Here is a 16,596-nt window from a genome sequence, read left to right as displayed (position 1 = left end):
AAATTGAGTAATTTGTACTGAGGTGGATGGACCTAGAGTCTGTCATACAGAGTGAGCTAAGTCAGAAAGAGAAAAACAAATACCGTATGCTAACACATATATATGGAATCTAAAAAAAAAAAGGTTCTTATGATCCTAGGGGCAGGACAGGAATAAAGACACAGACGTAGGGAATGGACTTGAAGACATGGGGAGAGGGAAGGGTAAGCTGGGACGAAGTGAGGGAGTGGCATGGACATATATACACTACCAAATGTAAAATAGCTAGCTAGTGGGAAGCAGCTGCATGGCACAGGGAGATCAGCTCCCTGCTTTGTGACCACCTAGAGGGGTAGGGAGGGTGGGAGGGAGACGCAAGAGGGGAGGGGATATGGGGACATATGTATATGTGTAACTGATTCACTTTGTTATAAAGCAGAAACTAACACAACACTGTAAAGCAATTATACTCCAATAAAGATGTTAAAAAAAAAAAACCCCAAAACAGTATCTGAGGTCTTTTAGCTGTTTTTCTCTGGGTCAGCATCCTAACTCCACACATACCTAGGTTTGCAGAAATATATAGGAATAAGAACCTGAAGCAATAATGACTTCTGTGGGTCACTTACTACCTGTACCCCAAAGAGAAACACCTGTATGCTTTGAGTTTTCAGTAGGGTGTCCGTGTACTGTGTCATCTAAATCAGATACTTTTGAGAATGAAATGGTGCTCTGTTGACAATTACACCAGGGCAGTGGCCTAAACTGGAGGATCTGGTTGCCTAGTTTTACAGAAACTGTATGTCTGCAATTGGAAGGAAATCTCCAGGGCCACTGTTTTTTATGAAGGCTTCTAGTGAGTGGGGGCTTGCTGGTAGATGAAGGGCCTTTGTTTCAAGCAGTGTCTTTGCATTATTCAGTGACAGCAAGAATAATTCAGTACCCTTTTCTGCACCTTTCACTTCATTTTCTGTCAGTGGCTGAGCCTCTCAGGATGTGTGTCTGTCTCATTATTGTATTGTTCTTTCCTCCAGAGATCCTGCGGATAATTCAGCTGGACCTAGACCTAAAGTACAAGACCAACATCCGGGAATTGTTTGAGGAGTTCGATAACTTCCTGCCCGGCGCCGTCATTGGCATAGCAAGGGAGATGCAGCCAGTATACAGGTATGTGGCAGCAGCTGGTGGGGGGCCTCCAGGACCCCTCCTCACTCCCCCCCCACCCTCGGCAGATGGGGACTGATCCGTCTGCAGTCTTTCTGTGCTGAATATCTCAAGGACACGTTTGTACTTATTGCTTATATTTAGTAGTGTGGGCAGGTGGGTCTGCACCGAATCCATAGATGTTACTTCATTCATTTGGCGGAGTTTGTGACATTTTTTCTTGTGGAAAGCCCAGCCATTTGGATTGTTGGTTCTGGCTCAGCTCAGAATTTTAAAATCTTGGGCTTTGTCTTACAGAGAAGGTATCAAGATACAGCTTTAACTTGCCAGTCTGGTGATGAACTAGGTTTTCTTGGCCTCGAGTCACCGTGACCCCTCCTCTGTATAAGTGGAGTGGGTTTATCAGTGTCTTTCAGGGAGGGAGAGGCAGCATAATTTTGGAACACAGATTGGCATCTGCTAGTGAAACGCGCATTCTGGTGCTGCAGTGTTTCCCTGTCAGGTGTGCAGCATAAAGAAACTCCAGCACCTGAGGACCAGGAGACACATTCAAGAGTGTTCGTCACAGCATTATTTGTAGTAGCCCAAACTGAAAACAACCTAAATGCTCATAGACAACAGAATGGATAAATATAACATATTCATCTAACTGAGTATTATATAAAGATAAAACGAGCAGACGGGGAGCTAGCTATGTGAATTGATAGGCAAAATGGAAATGTAATCTTTAGGGATATATACGCAAGTGGTGAACATCATAAGGAAAACCAAGGAAATGATGGTTCCCAAAACCAGCATGACTGTTGCCTCTGGAGGGAGCGGAGGAGTGGTGGGGACGCAGACACGGGTGGGGATTGCCGCTGGAGGGCTGCATTTCTTTTGTGCTGCACTTGAGGGAGTGTGTCTGTGTTTGCATGTACTCCTTTGTACGTAATATATGTCTTACAATTTAAAAAAATTTAAAAAGGAAAGGAAAAGCAGAAACACATGTAGGTTTTTGTTAAAAACTAGGCCCACGGCCTGGGATTTCACTGCCCCCTGGGCTGGCCCACCCTTCGTTCTCAGTGCACACCCTCCTGCTGGCTCCCTGTGGGCATTCTCAGAGCTAGGCCCAGTCTTTGGAGAGCTGCAGGGCACCGGCAACTGGTGACTCAAGGACACGCATTTCCTCTAAGACAGAGGAGAGTGACAGCCTCGGCTTGGTTGTAGTTATTTGCAAGACCCAGATCACACAACAGGAAATTCCTGCAAGGCCTCTGAATGAGTCGATAACTCCTGGGCCTGGTGGGCTGTTCTCCCTTACGTAATCCTCTTGCAGGTTGCCCCAGAGTGACAGAGTGGAGCCCGTTACTCTGCTGTGTGTGGGGAAGGGGGAGGTTTGGGCAAACATCTGCCCTGGTACTCATAGCAGCCCCCCCTGCCTCATTCCCTCACCTGCATACAAGGTGTATCTTATGTCTGGGGGTCTTGATTTAACAGAGAGAGGAGGGACTTCCTTGGCAGTCCAGTGGTTAAGACTCCACGCTTCCACTGCAAGGGGACACGGGTTAGGTCCCTGGTCAGGGAACGAAGATCCTGGGAGGAGATGGAAGAAGCCCTCAGAGTCTGATATGCTATGTGCTGGTGCCTGCCCAGCCACCATGCTTGGGCTCCTCCGTCTGGGAATGGGAGCAGGTGGGCTCCGAGACCTCCCTCTTTCAGCCCTGGCATTTGTGATCCCAGCCCTTCCAACCCTCACCATTTCCGCACAGTCTTTCCCTGGCCTGAGGTTGCTTGTCAGCTGGTGAGATCCTCCCTGCTCGGTAGGGCCAGTGCCCCAGGGATCCTTAAACCAGGCTTGCTATTAAGTGCAGTTAGAGCCCTGAGGCCTCCAAGCCTCCGTTTGGAATCTTCTCATGTAATATATATGGAAACCTGATCACACTTATTTAAATGGTGTTGGCCAGAATTCATGTTTTCTGTACCTTGAGGATTTTAAAAACAGTGAAACTTAAATCAATTTAATTGGCTTTTTCAAAAGAAATCTTGGAAAGATTTTAGAGCCAAAATGAAGTTGAGTTTTTCTCACCTTCAGAATCTTTAATTATCATTCTCTACGATGAGACAGAAGAGACCCCTGCGTCAGGGCAGCTGGTAGAGTCCAAAAAATGCCTTGTTTGTAGGGCTTGTGCCCTCAGAATCAACAGAAATTAAAAGTCCGTCCATGTTCTCCCCCCCCCCCCGCTTCCACCCCCCTCCAGCTGAAATGTTTCTAAACACCTCTGATAATTAAGTCTGCAAATGACTGCCCTGAGCTAATCTGCGCCCCGGGGTTCTGGATAATTGCCTTTGGGTATTTGTTTCAGGCTGAGAATGGTGCTGGCTGGGGTGGAAACAAGAGTGTGGTTTTTTGCCATCTTCCACAGAAAACTGGAGGCTCCAGTGGCCCAAAAGATCAAGTGTTAGTTGTCTGCCACTTTGGAGTCTGTGCCTGTGTGTTTGTAGGGAGGGGTGGGAGAAGCAAGAGGAGGGGTGAAGGCAGGGGAGTAAACAGGGCCTGAGCAAGGGTAGGCAGAGCGGAGCCCTTGTGAACAGGCTCAGCCCCATCTCCATGGACTTGGCCATCGTAGCTGGTGGGGAATCCCCGCGGCTGTCTGCCCACCTGTGTGGGCACCACCCTCCCCCAGGAACTGGCAGTGGGGCCTGACTGCCACATGGTCTCCCTGAGTGTGGACTGTGAGATGGGCAGGATTTAATCATAAACAGAAGCTGCTAGCATCTGTGAAAAGAAAGGAAAATTTAGAAACCAAACAGCACAAAAGCAAAACAACTGATGCACAGAGCACATTCTGATCTGGAAACTCACTAAGCAGAAATAAATCTAGACCGTCTCAGCTGTGTTCTTTTTATAGTCACTTGTCCGACAGTTACTGTACTTCAAAAAAGGCACATATTAAGTCATTTTTATGGCTGTTTCCCTTCGATTGTGTGCCACAGATGTTAGAGGCTTGGGGGGCTGGAGGAGAAAGTATTTCCCACTGTCCTTTTGACAGATAGCTTTTTAAAAAACAATTTCCCCCCCAGAACATAACACCAAATCAACTGTGTTTTCGGGAAAATAATGGCTTGTGGGATGCTAGCATAAGAATAGAGGAGCCTTTTCCTCTTGGGTCCCTGTAAGATTTTGTTGAGTCAAATATCTCATGACCTTCCTCATCTGAAAACTGGGGAGCAGTGGTCATCTTGGGTGGAACATTGTCCTTCTTGTCTTGACTCTTTCTCTGCCTCTTTGTCAGGGAACTATGGTTAGCTGGGCAATGTGGTTAGTTGCGATTAGTGGCCCAAAGGAGAGAAGGGTCTAGTGCTTTCTCTGTAAATAGAATGATCTCTGTAAGTAGACGACTGTATTTTGCAAATATGTGTTAGTCCAGGATGCCGTTTAGAATTTACTTCCTTATGAATGTATTGGAAAAGTAAAGAAAACTGTTGGATCTGCTCTGTGTACAACCTATAAAAATTATAAGGGTGTCTCAGCAGGCAAAGCAGCCATATGTAGAAGAAATAGCGCTCAGATTATACTCAGAAGCCGTGGATTATAGTCCTGCCTTTCACGAATTACCCATGTGACACTTTGCAAGTCAGTTGATTCTCTGAACTTCTGTGTTTTCATCTGTAAGTGGGGATAAATATGGCTAATACACAGAATTACTGGAACACTCAAATGAAATAATGCACATGCAAGTTTCTGGTGTAGAAGAGACTCTCAGTAAAGGCGTTGTCTCCCTCCTTCCTTAATCATCGCAACTGCATCTGTGTTTTCCTTTCCTGCTGATGTGTTTTTCTGTATACCTCCTCTTCTACTCCACTCCCAACCATATAGGATTGCCAGTTAAAATGCAGGATACCCAGTTAAATCAAATTTCAGATAAACAACGAATACTTGTTTTAGGTAAGTATATCCCAAATATTGTATAGGGTTATACTTACACAAGTATTTGTTGTTTATCTGAAATTTAAATTTAACTGGGTATCCTGTTGGGTTCCCTTCCTCCCTTCTCTCCCTCTCTCCCTTCCCTTCCCTTTCTTCCCTTCTTTCTTGGCTAAATCTGGCAGTTCTACCCCTGCCAAAGTGTTAAACCCTCCCTTTTCAGCAGAGGACTGTGAGCTGGCTTTTTTATAAGATCCTTGAGTGAGCAGGAACAAAGGGTATGGAACTGGAGCTTATGAGGGAAACGGGTGGGAGGGTGGGAGGCAGGGAGGGAGGGAGGCTGGGAGGGTGGGAGGCTGGGAGGGAGGAAGGCTGGGAGGGAGGGAGGCTGGGAGGCTGGGAGGGAGGGAGGGAGGGAGGCTGGGAGGGTGGGAGGCTGGGAAGGAGGGAGGCTGGGAGGGTGGGAGGCTCGGAGGGAGGGAGGCTGGGAGGCTGGGAGGGAGGCTGGGAGTGTGGGAGGCTGGGAGGCAGCCCTTAAAGTCTCCGTGAGGCACCAGGCCTGAGGTCCACCACCCACCCCCTGCAGGGGGCCCAGACTGTGGCCTGGGTCGTCCGGGGAGGCCCCTGGGGCTAGGAAGCCTGGCAGTGGCTTAGCCAGGTCACAGGGCCCCTGCTGAGCCTGGAATGAGTGAGTGTGTGAATGTGTGTGTGTGTGTGTCTGTCTGTGTGTTGAGGAGCTGGGGTCACAGCCATTGGTCATGGTCACTCTGTCTTGAAGCTGCCGCCTGAGGAGCTGCTGAATGGCAGCTTTGTTGGTGGGGGCCGTGGGCTTCCGGTTCATTCTCTCTTGGCTCCACAGGCTGGCTGTGTGCTGGTTTGAGCCCAAACCCACCATGAGGTGGAAGCAGCAGGCTAATCCTGTCAGCTGCTGATAACCCCACCAGGCAGGAATTTGCTTTTGTGGTAAATATTTGAATAGTGTCCACTCTTTTACCTTTTTAGGTCATGTACTTTTTATTGATAGCATTTGTGCCAGCCTAACCTCTTTCCAGATGCTTGGAATGAAAATGTCCAGAGTATTTGCAGGCTGCTTTATCCCACTCCTGGGACTGGAGAAGGGCTCTCCGGGACATTGGGAAGGAGGTGAGGACTAGCACAGAAGTAGGAGGGGAGGAAGTGGACTGATACCACCTCTGCCACTCAAGGCTGGGTGACCTTGGGGAAGTTTCTTGATCTCTCTGAGCTTCAGTTTCTTTAGCTGAGACCTGGAGATTATAGCACTGTACAGTACTGTATATGGTGGAGTTGACTGGAGGCTAAATTAAACAGTGTGCCTGGCACAGAGTAGCACTTCCTACTGGTGGCAGCAATTTTATCCAGTCCCACTCAGCCACTTGGTTCTGTGACCTTAGGGAAATCATTTAACCTCTGAGGTTCAGCTTCCTCATGGTATGTGAAACTGGAGCAACTGATAATTTAGCATAATTAGTGCTGATACTTTGGCTTCTCAGCATCTGAACCCCCTTCCCATGTTTGAGGAATGCCCTGCCATAGAAGCCTGCCTCCCTTTATGGAAGACAAACAGGCTGGAGACTCTCTTTCCTGGACTCCTTGCAGCTAGGGTGTTGTCGCTGTGTTCCCCTTCTTCCCTCCCTCCCCTGAGGAAAGCACCCTCAGCAATTTAGCATCTATGCAGGCTTGTTTTATACTTTTACTATATACCCTAAGCAATATAAGGTACTTGCAGAACAGAAACTGACAGTATTACAAGGAGAAAACAGAGTCCACAATGATGGAGTGACATGTGAACATGCCTCTATCAGAAACCAAGAGCTCAGAGAGGTGGAAGGTAGGCATACAGAAGATCGCAGCAGAGGAGGAAGGAAAAGGGGGGGCGGGGGACGTGAGGAGGACAGACTGTGCCTGAGGCAGGCACCGGTCCCCTGTTTCACACCGTGAGCCTGGCTGGGGGCCTGCGGTATTTCAGTGCCCTCCAGAGCATGACCTTCCGGTCACTACCTGCTTCTGGACTCCAGCCCTTGGCTCTAGTGGTTTCTGGTTCATGGAGATGTTCATCTCATTTTTCACCCCTATTATTTCCCTTCCCCTGCTACATTCCTTGAATTTAAAATATTATTATATAAGAGTAATACATTTTCATTAAAAATTCAAACAGTATGCGAGGATTATTATTTTTCCAGAAATTTTCTGCAGATTTATCAGTTGTGTGTGTGTGTGTGTGTGTGTGTGTGCGTGGTGTGTATAAGTGGACTCATACTTTATATACCCTTGTGCATCTTTTTTTATTTGCTAAACAGTGTATCTTGGCCATCCTTATACCTAACTCAGTATTCCTTTATTAAACATTGCTAGTCTCCCAATATAATTTTTTTTTTTTTACGTTTTATTTTGGAAAACTTCCAACATAGAGGTAGACAGAATCATGTGTTCTGTCTAGAGTCTAGTATTCTGGGTGCTTCAGTATTGTAATGTTCATGGAGCTTCAGTAATTATCAACTCTGAGCCAACCTTGTTTCATCTTTACCCCCATCCACTTTTCCTCTTCCCTCCTCCTCAGCCACCCCCATTATTTTGAAGCAAACCCAGACAGCATACCATTTCATCAGTAAATGTCATTTAAAATCCATTATTTTTAAAAAAAACAATTCTATGTGCTTGTTTCTGGGTTTGGAGCTGAGAGGTTGTGTGAACTCGTGGTGTCATTTTGTCTTCAAGTTTCTCTGTCTGAAATCAGTTTGTATGAGGGAGGAAAACAGAAGGACATGGCTCTAACACCTAGCCAAGCAGCATCTTCCATCACTCTCCAGATTGTCTTATGTCAGGATGTTAATGTAGCAGTAGTGTCTTGAAGATTCTATGGCCAATATAAATTCAGGTCCATTGCTCACTAGGCATGAAGCTCTGCTTGTAAGAGAACCTGTCCCCGCCGTCGTTTCAGGATGAGTAAGCACGGGGCTTGGAGGTGGAAGGTAGTAGATTTTCTCCTGACACCTGAGGATCAACTTTTTGCCTCTTTGTTCTCGTGTTTTTTAAAAAATTAACCAATATTGAACCTGTCAGTTTCTATTAGAGTTAAATCTGAGTAAAGAGAAAAAAGCTTGCCGGCTTTTAAACTAGTGACTGATAAAGAAGCCCCGTATTCCTTCTTCCCTGGGATTTGGAAGACAGGGCTGACTGCTTTTGCGGAGCCCGTGTAACCTGCAGGCAGTGGTGTAGCCCCTCCAGGAATCACTAGCAAAAGGGGAGAGAAATACCTGCCCTGCGGTGGAGATAAAAATATCTATTAGAAGCTCATTATTTTTTAATGACCCCACTGGGAAAATATATTTTAAAAGGAAAAAGCTGCATACAGAAAACCTGAGTGGAATTCTGTTACTGTTAATGTAATTATTTCCTCTCTGACGGCTGTGCCCGCCAGGGAAGCTGTGAACATCTGCTGTCATCTGAAGGCCACGGGAGTCAGGGAGGCTCCCAAAGGCTGAATGCTCAGGCTGAGATGAGGTCCTGGTGGGGACCATGTGAGGGGCTTCCCTCCTCTGAAAACACTACTCATTTCAGCTCTTCTGTCATCCTGTGCATTATGAGTCCTCTGGCACTACTGAATCAATAAGTAAGATCCATGGCATGGTACCTGACTGACACAGATGTCATTGGAAGAATGAGTGAGGAAATGAAGGAGTGGATGGGGTGAGGCCAGGTTGCATGCTAACTTTAGGGTGTGCAGACCGAGTGCCAGGCACGTAGTAGCTGTTGATTGAACACATGAAGGAACCATCGTTTAATCAGAGGATGCTTCCTCAACAGTGTGTTGGCCAGCTGTTAAGTAAGGGTCTAGAGTCCATCACTGGCGTTTTTATAGAAACTGCTTTCACATTTTTCTTTTTAACGACAATCCACAGGAAACATTGTTATTCTTAATTTTTATTGGGTTCATCGCGTGTGAACCGTAAGATTAGGTGCTTTGAGGAATTACGAGGTAGAACACATGGTTCCTGCTTTCATGGAGATTATAACGTGAGGGAGATAGGGCAGATGAAATTCAGTAAAGACACAAATGCCAAAGGTGCAAACGCCAAGTCAGTGCTGCTGTTCAGAGGTTTCCCTTGGATGAGCCACAAATACGTGGGACTGAGAGCTTCACTGTGTGGCCAACGTCATCCTCAGTTTAATATTCTGCCTTCAGAATTCTAAGGGGTGTGTGTGTGTGTGTGTGTGTGTGTGTGTGTGTGTGTGTGTGTGTGATGCTTCTTTCTTCTGAAAGGTCTCTGGAAGGGCCCTTGGATTTGCTATGTGGGTATAGCCTCCAGGAAGCGTGCTTAGGACGGACCTGGCCCTGTGCACAAATAGAAGACTCCCCCAGTGGGCTTTTACTGTGAGCCTGGCTGAGCAGGAGAGAGAAACTAGACCCTGTCCTCCGGGAGCTGGCAGCCTAGCTGGAGGGACTGCTGCCCTGGATGGCTTCCCTGGGGGGTGGGCCTGGGCAGGTGCTCCAACGGAGGCCCAGCAAAGGATGACAGGCCCGGGAGGGCTATCCTTTTTTTGCATTCAACTTGTTTCTTTTGCCAAATAAACATCTTGTTGAGAGAACCTCATTTGTAATCTATGCGGCAAAAAAGACTTATCTGTAAGCATCTTCCTGGGGAAAAGAGGCAAAATAGAGCTGAATCACAGTGACACAGGTACAAGAGGGACTTTCTGTGACAAACAGTGTGTGAACAGGGCTAAGTTAGGCATGCCTGGCTCCACGTGAGGAGAATTTCAATATGGCTCCGTGGCTGCCTCGGGTACACATTTCAGCCACATGACTGCATTTCTGCAGGTGATTAAGTGTGATGGATATTCAGTCCCCAGGCCTCTGCCACTAGGTTAGCTGCAGAATTGGTATTGCAGAAATATCAAGCTTTTAAACTGGACTTGAGTTTGAACTGAACGCCTTACCTCCAAGTCCCGCATTGAGGGACTTCTTTAAACAAGCCATTTGCTGTTGATCGTAGAGCGTTCCCATGATCTTCTGTTTGGAGGGGGCAGAACTGACCCCCACATCAAGGAGCTGCCCGTAGGAGCGTGTTGATCCAGGCACCTAGCCGTCCCTGGCGTGCTTATCTTCAAGACTTTGCTATCACTGTTTGTAAAAGGAGCTGCATATTTAGGAACCAGAATTGCTTCCTGTATAATAATCTGCCTGTCCCCACCTCTGCAGACGAGCACTCATTATGAGGCGTGCTGCTCCTGATGGGTTTTCAGAAACGTGAGGTCATGGAGATGCTCATGGGGCCTCATTACTGCCAGGCAGCGTGGAGTGCGTGCCAGTGCATTTGGGTGCTTCTCTGGTTCTCCTTGACCGCTTGGTCCTGTAAGGAAACACTGTCTCCCTTAATAACATGAAGCCCGGTGTCTACACAGAGTATAAGCAAGGGCAACCCTTTCCCTAACTGCTAAGACCATCTTATCTTGTTGGACCCAAGGATCATGGGCTTGGAACTGTAAAGAAGACAGTCTAATTCTAGTGCTCTAACTTGGCTCAGCAACGAACAAGATTTTCATGTTCCTAATAATGTAACTGTAGTTCATTGGTATTCAGCTCTCAGCCTGGAAGTTGGTGTGTAAGCAAGGTAAAAGCATAAAGGTGAATCGTGTGTTTAGAAGGAATGACTAGAGGAGAGGAGAGGCATCCGCATTTCTTCTGCCTCCTCTTTCCTGCCAAGATGTCAGCAGGGTTTGGGAAGAATACGGCGTGACCTTGGTCCTTCAGGCCCCCTTTCCACTGACACCTCACATCCTTTCAGCTGCTGCCAAAGGTTGCATGCATCAGATAGATGATCAAGCAATACATTTTGTATAAAAGGAGTAGAGAGAGCCTTTGAGGCCTTGTTGGTGCAGAGGGGGCTGAAACAGCCAGCTGGAACGTAGGAGAGATGTGTGGGTAAATGGAATATCTGTGAGGATAGGTGCCCACCAGCCACCTGCACAGACCAGAGCAAAGGAGCCCCAGTCTCCAGTCCACGTGCCATGTCACATTCAGGATCAGATACTGAGTGGCTTTTTGTTTTAAAAAGTGTAAAATGAGAGAACATCTGGTTAGGCTCTGAAAAGAAAAGAGGATCATCCAGTGAACATAATATCTTGTAACAGGCACAAGAATCATTTGTGATTCAGGAACTCAGGATCCAGCCTGTAGCAGTTTAGTTTCAGGTAAATGCCTCCAGGAAGTAATACAAGTTTTTGAAGGTTTAAAGATGGATTGTGACACAGAAGGAAGGAGAGCCGTTGATTGAAAACCCATCTATGCCCTGGTTCTTAACTGGTGTTTTTTTTTTTTTTTTTTTTTGCGGTACGCAGGCCTCTCACTGTTGTGGCCTCTTCCGTTGCGGAGCACAGGCTCCGGACGCGCAGGCTCAGCGGCCATGGCTCATGGGCCTAGCCGCTCTGCGGCATGTGGGATCCTCCCGGACCGGGGCACGAACCTGTGTCCCCTGCATCGGCAGGCGAACTCTCAACCACTGCGCCACCAGGGAAGCCCTTAAGTGGTGTTTTTGATTATCTTGTTTATTTTGCATGAATATGGGCCCAGTGTTGCCTGGTGTTTTGATTTTTTTTTTTCTAAAAAAAGCCAGAAATATGTGTTATTAATGTAAAATCTCCTGATTTTAAAATAGTGGCAATTAAGCAAACAGTCTGCTGGCCAAACAAAACAAAATGGTGCACCAGATTCAGCCCAAGAACTGCCAGTTTGAGACTTTGGGTCTGAAAGTTCATTGAGGCAAAAAATTGACCAAATGCCTCCTCCAGTTGGCCTGGACCTTCCGAAGGTTTTGGTCGGTCGTTGGCTGGTCCTTGGAGGCTGATGGTAAAAGTTTTTGGGTGCTCAAACTTTTTCTCAAATATTCTCTCCCTATACTTGAAATAGTTGATTTTTATTGGTAATTTAAAATTCCATCAAATGATTTTTCTAATTGACCTCACACTTACCTAATCATAAAATGCCAAGGCCAATCATAATTCTCGTCCAGAAGTGTAATTTGGGAAGAAAATAAAAAGATCCCCAGACTTACCATTTATCAGAGTGGGCAACTACTTTAATGTGTATGCGAACATCTTCGAACTACTCTCAGTGTCTGAAGGTGCTTTGAGGAGCTTGAAGGTCTAGACGGGGAGGAGAGGAGGAGAGAAACCCAAGGCAAGAGGGAAGGAGGAGAGGCCTGGAGTCATGCGGCAGTTGTACATTCACTGCTTCTCATCCACCATCCTGTCTGTTCGGTGCTGCCTCGTGAACAAGCCAGGGAAGTGATGGCCCAAGGAGACTCCAGCCCCCGGGCCTTGCTGTCTGCACAGGCATGGAAGTGAGGACGTTGGGATGTTGTCAATACACACAGAGTGGCCTCCTTGACGGCCCAGCTGGAGACTCTTCTCCCTGGTCTTAGAGTCACGAATAGTCCTATTTCTCCTGGATAATGAATTGGTTTCCCCTTCTGTACAACTGTTTACATGTCCTTTGCTTTCAGTTCACTAACAGAAATCTTAGAGCCAAACTTGGGTACACCTGTAGTAAGCTTGTGGCTCTCTATAGGATGCCTGCTGGCATCTTTGCTAGCTAAGATAAATCCTTTTGGAACAAAATGGGGGTTAAAATTTAAAGGAAAGGAGAGAAGGAGGGAAGGAAGCTGGATGTAGCCTGGATGAGTCTCCACTTTCTAGATCCGGCTGACTGTTGTAATTAAAGATAAACATTGTGAGAAGTAGTCCTGGAGGAAGTGCAGCATGGGTGGGGTGACCATTTAATTTCACCATTAATTTATTGTTTAAACTAGAATACTTTGAGAGTGAAAAGGGAATGCTGTTCATAATCACCCCAGGACCTCAAGGGCAAACCAAGTCTGTCCTGGGCCACCCGAGGATGTGTTACCACTCTAAGCTCGAGGCGGCAGATCAGGGAAGGGTGTAAGGAAAAAGACTGGGCCGGACGGGCTTCCCTGGTGGCGCAGTGGTTGAGAGTCCGCCTGCCGATGCAGGGGACACGGGTTCGTGCCCCGGTCGGGGAAAACCCCACGTGCCGTGGAGCGTCTGGGCCTGTGAGCCGTGGCCGCTGGGCCTGCGCGTCCGGAGCCTGTGCTCAGCAACGAGGAGAGGCCACAACAGTGAGAGGCCCGCGTACCGCAAAAAAAAAAAAAAAAAAGACTGGGCCGGGAATGAGGCAGGGGGAGGAAGCTGTGAGAGGCTGAGGTAGTTAGGGTCAGAAATACTGCTGAGGTTGGCAGTGTATCTGGATTCACCATCTGTTAGAACCAGGAAGGGGATGTTGGGCCATTCTTGGGCTGGAATTTGGCTATTGACTGGACTTCCAAGGTGAAGAGTGAAAGCAGCCCATCTCTGTGAATGCGTCTTACCAGGCCTGCCCCCCACTTCTCCTGGTTTTCCGTGTCAGTGCGGGAGTTGTGATTGGCCCTGGATTGAATGGGAAGATTGAGCTTCCCTCTTGGGTAGTGCTCAGACTATGTAGATACTAACTTGGGAACTAACCACTGGGATTTGGCCATAATTCCATGTGGAAGGAATCAGAGGAAAGAAGTGAAGGTGAGACGACTGCCTCTCAAAAGTGTAAATGCTTTGTTTTCACTACTGATTCTTGGCTGGTCTCAAAAATTCCCCAGAGCTTTTAGTGTGCACTCGCCGCATGTCAGAATTTCGCCAGGGCTGCACGCTTTCAGCCTGTGACTGGGAAAGGCTGACCCTGTGCTTCTGTGCACTCCCAGATGCGGGAGGAGGGCTCAGGAAATGTCGCCTCTGCCTCCTGCATGGACTTGTATTACATCTAGAGCAGAATCTCCAGAAGCTGGGAGGGGTCCTCGTCTGGGAGCAACCAGCTGGGGCTGTAGGTGAGGGCAGCCCAGCCCAGCCCAGCCCAACTCCAGGAGGGGAATGGAGTGGAAACTCAGACTCTGCGGATTTCACGGGGCTGGCCCTGGCTTCACCCAAGATGAAGACCTTAGGCAATTAACGAGAGCTGGACATTTCGGTCTTGGGTGCATTTTGGGGAGGTGGCCCTTGTCCTGTCATCCCAGGACATTTGAGTTTATCCATGCTAACTTGGTGACTAGTAGCTTAGCTGTTAAGGATTCCACAGGTATCTGTTGAGGGCCTTCTCTACACCAGGCTCAGTGGACAAGCCACAGGCCCCACCCTCAAGAGTATACAGTCTGGACAGCAGGCCCTGCCTGCAGCCGAGGGACTGAGCACCCTGTAAAATTCTCAGCGGTCGCACTCCCGTAACTCAGAGGTACCTCCGGACCTTGCTTCCTTCCTGCTGCTCTTTCTGACGCTGAAGGCCCTGGTTCCCTCTGCATCACTCACACCGTTATCTGCTGCCTAGAAGCTCCTTAGCCAGAGTGTCCACTTGACTTTCAGTTTCATTTCACGCTGGACACTGTGTCTTGGCTCACTGACAGCTGCGTGTTTTGCAGCCAAGGGGCAGCCTACCCCATCCCTGTCCTCCCTGGCCCCAAATTAACTGATGACTTAACTCTCACACACTCTCTTGACCACTTCCTGTATGCCAGGCGTTGTGCTAACTCTAAAGTCCACACGCCTTAGCCCGCCACTCGGGGACCTTTGCAGTCTGCCTTTCCCCACATCCCCACCTTCCCCCATCCCACCAGCTCCCTGTACCTTTTGTACAGGAACCCTGAACCCCTGCTATCTCCCAAACAGGTGCTCACCCACATGTGTGGCCTTTGGGGATGACCTTCCCTCTGCCTAGGATGCTCTCCCTCCATCCTGCTCTTCGCCCCGGTCGTCCTTCAAGGCCCACGTGGGAAGCCCCCACTTCCAGAGAGCCCACCGAGGGCCTCCTTGCTCCCAGCTGTAAACCCCACTCCTCAGCGCTAACTGCTCTGAGATCGTTCAGCAGGTCATAACTTGGAGGCCAGATGCTTCGTGTGTGTGTGTGTGTGTGTGTGTGTGTGTGTGTGTGTGTGTGTCCCCCGACAAAGGTACGAACTCTTTGCAGACGGGGCCCTTGGCTGATAAAACATTACCATTCTCTCTCCCAGTCTCACAAGTACAATTTGGAAGCCTTGAACTGAAACCATTCCTGTAGCCATCGTCCAACTCTGGTCCTCTAAGAACATCTTGGAGTTTTAAGGCTTGGTTATTATTTTCAAATAATGGCATGAAGGATCAAGGAAGTAGAGGAGACTGAACTTTAGCCATAGGGATAAAACCAAATCACTTGGTTTTCTGGGATTATATTGTACGTGCTCTCATTGCATTGTGAAGATAGACTAGAATGTCGGGAAATTATCCGACCTTGAAGTCAGACAGAGCTGGGTAGACTCCTGGTTCCACCACTTTGCTAGTCATATTACTTTGCATAATATATTGAAACCTTTTAAAGCCTCAGTTTCCTCATCTGTGAAATGGGGATATGCCCAGCATATTGGCTATAAAGTGATTTCTGCTCCCTGTGCCATGGCATATTTGCGATATGTGACTCACGTGTTGCAATGCAGGTGAAAGGATGTGTTTGGAAAAGCCTTCTTGGTGATCCTGATGTTGGAGTTTCTGCCTTCACTTTCCCCTGTTTGAGCATCACTGGCTTAGTCCTGTGGGTGCTCAATGAACAGTTGAGAATGAAGTGATGTCATATACCCATCACACAACACCAGGCACAGAGGTGCTCAGTGAGCAACGTGCCCCCCCCCCCAGTCCACCGTCCTACACAATCCACATCTTCCCTTGGTGCTGGTCAGTAGTGGACAATGTCCCCAGAGGGGATACTGCAGAGCGGGAGGTGGGGCCTCCTTTTGAAGCCAGGAGGACTTTGTCCGGGCTTGGAAAGGCAGTGTGCTGTGCAGGAAGAGGCTGCATCCTGTATTATACGAAGCTGCCGCTGACCCTTTTCTTTTCACAGTCTTTGGGGTTCCAGGCCAGTTGCATGCCCTTGGCCATGATCAAAAATATGACTTTGCTTTTCTATTCCGTGGTCCAGAGACCAGTGTGGAAAGCCCAATGGCAAAGGTGCAGAAACTGGCCAGATTGGAGCTGACCGTGAGTAGCCATCTGTGTTTTGGAAATTACAGACTGAAAACAGCTCACAGCATATGGTGTCAAGGGTTTTCGAAGTACCAGTATTAAAGCATTTCAAGCTTCTCCTTATAATGTGACCATCCCTGCGTGCCACTCCACCCCCATACCCCAGAGGAGTGTCACACTCCACTCTCTCTCTCACTCCACTGTCTCAGGGCCCCTTCTCTGCCCCGGCTCCTCCAAGCTGGCTGATACGAGCACGGTCTCTGAGGCGCCTGGGCACCATGGCCTGGCATAACCGTGCGGGGTGACCAGGGCTGCCCACAGCTAAGCCTGAGCTTATGGACAGCCTCCCGGTACTTGACCGAGTTGAAGTCTGTCCACCTTCTTCTAGACACTTGTTCCCTGGGGTCATGTCTCAGTTTGAGAACCTGTCTTCTGCATCTAGACTCATGTGACGAAGGCTTTTGTTCAGAGGCAAAGAATAAGCTGTTTGCTTCCTC

General features: G+C 48.2%; 1 protein-coding gene across 2 annotated transcripts in view; it reads left to right on the top strand.

Moving 5' to 3' along the window:
* The window catches only part of XXYLT1 (xyloside xylosyltransferase 1), a 189,160-nt gene that overhangs the window by 112,751 nt on the left and 59,813 nt on the right, over positions 1-16,596 (top strand). For both annotated transcript variants that reach the window (XM_067738476.1, XM_067738477.1), the window contains exon 3: positions 1,014-1,146. In XM_067738476.1, coding sequence (XP_067594577.1) covers positions 1,014-1,146 — 133 coding nt within the window. The remainder of the gene's footprint in view (positions 1-1,013; positions 1,147-16,596) is intronic.

Source organism: Pseudorca crassidens, chromosome 5, assembly GCF_039906515.1.
Source record: "Pseudorca crassidens isolate mPseCra1 chromosome 5, mPseCra1.hap1, whole genome shotgun sequence".
Taxonomy (NCBI): domain Eukaryota; kingdom Metazoa; phylum Chordata; class Mammalia; order Artiodactyla; family Delphinidae; genus Pseudorca; species Pseudorca crassidens.
Note: the sequence above shows the minus strand (reverse complement) of the source record. Positions and strands in the feature narration are given on the sequence as shown.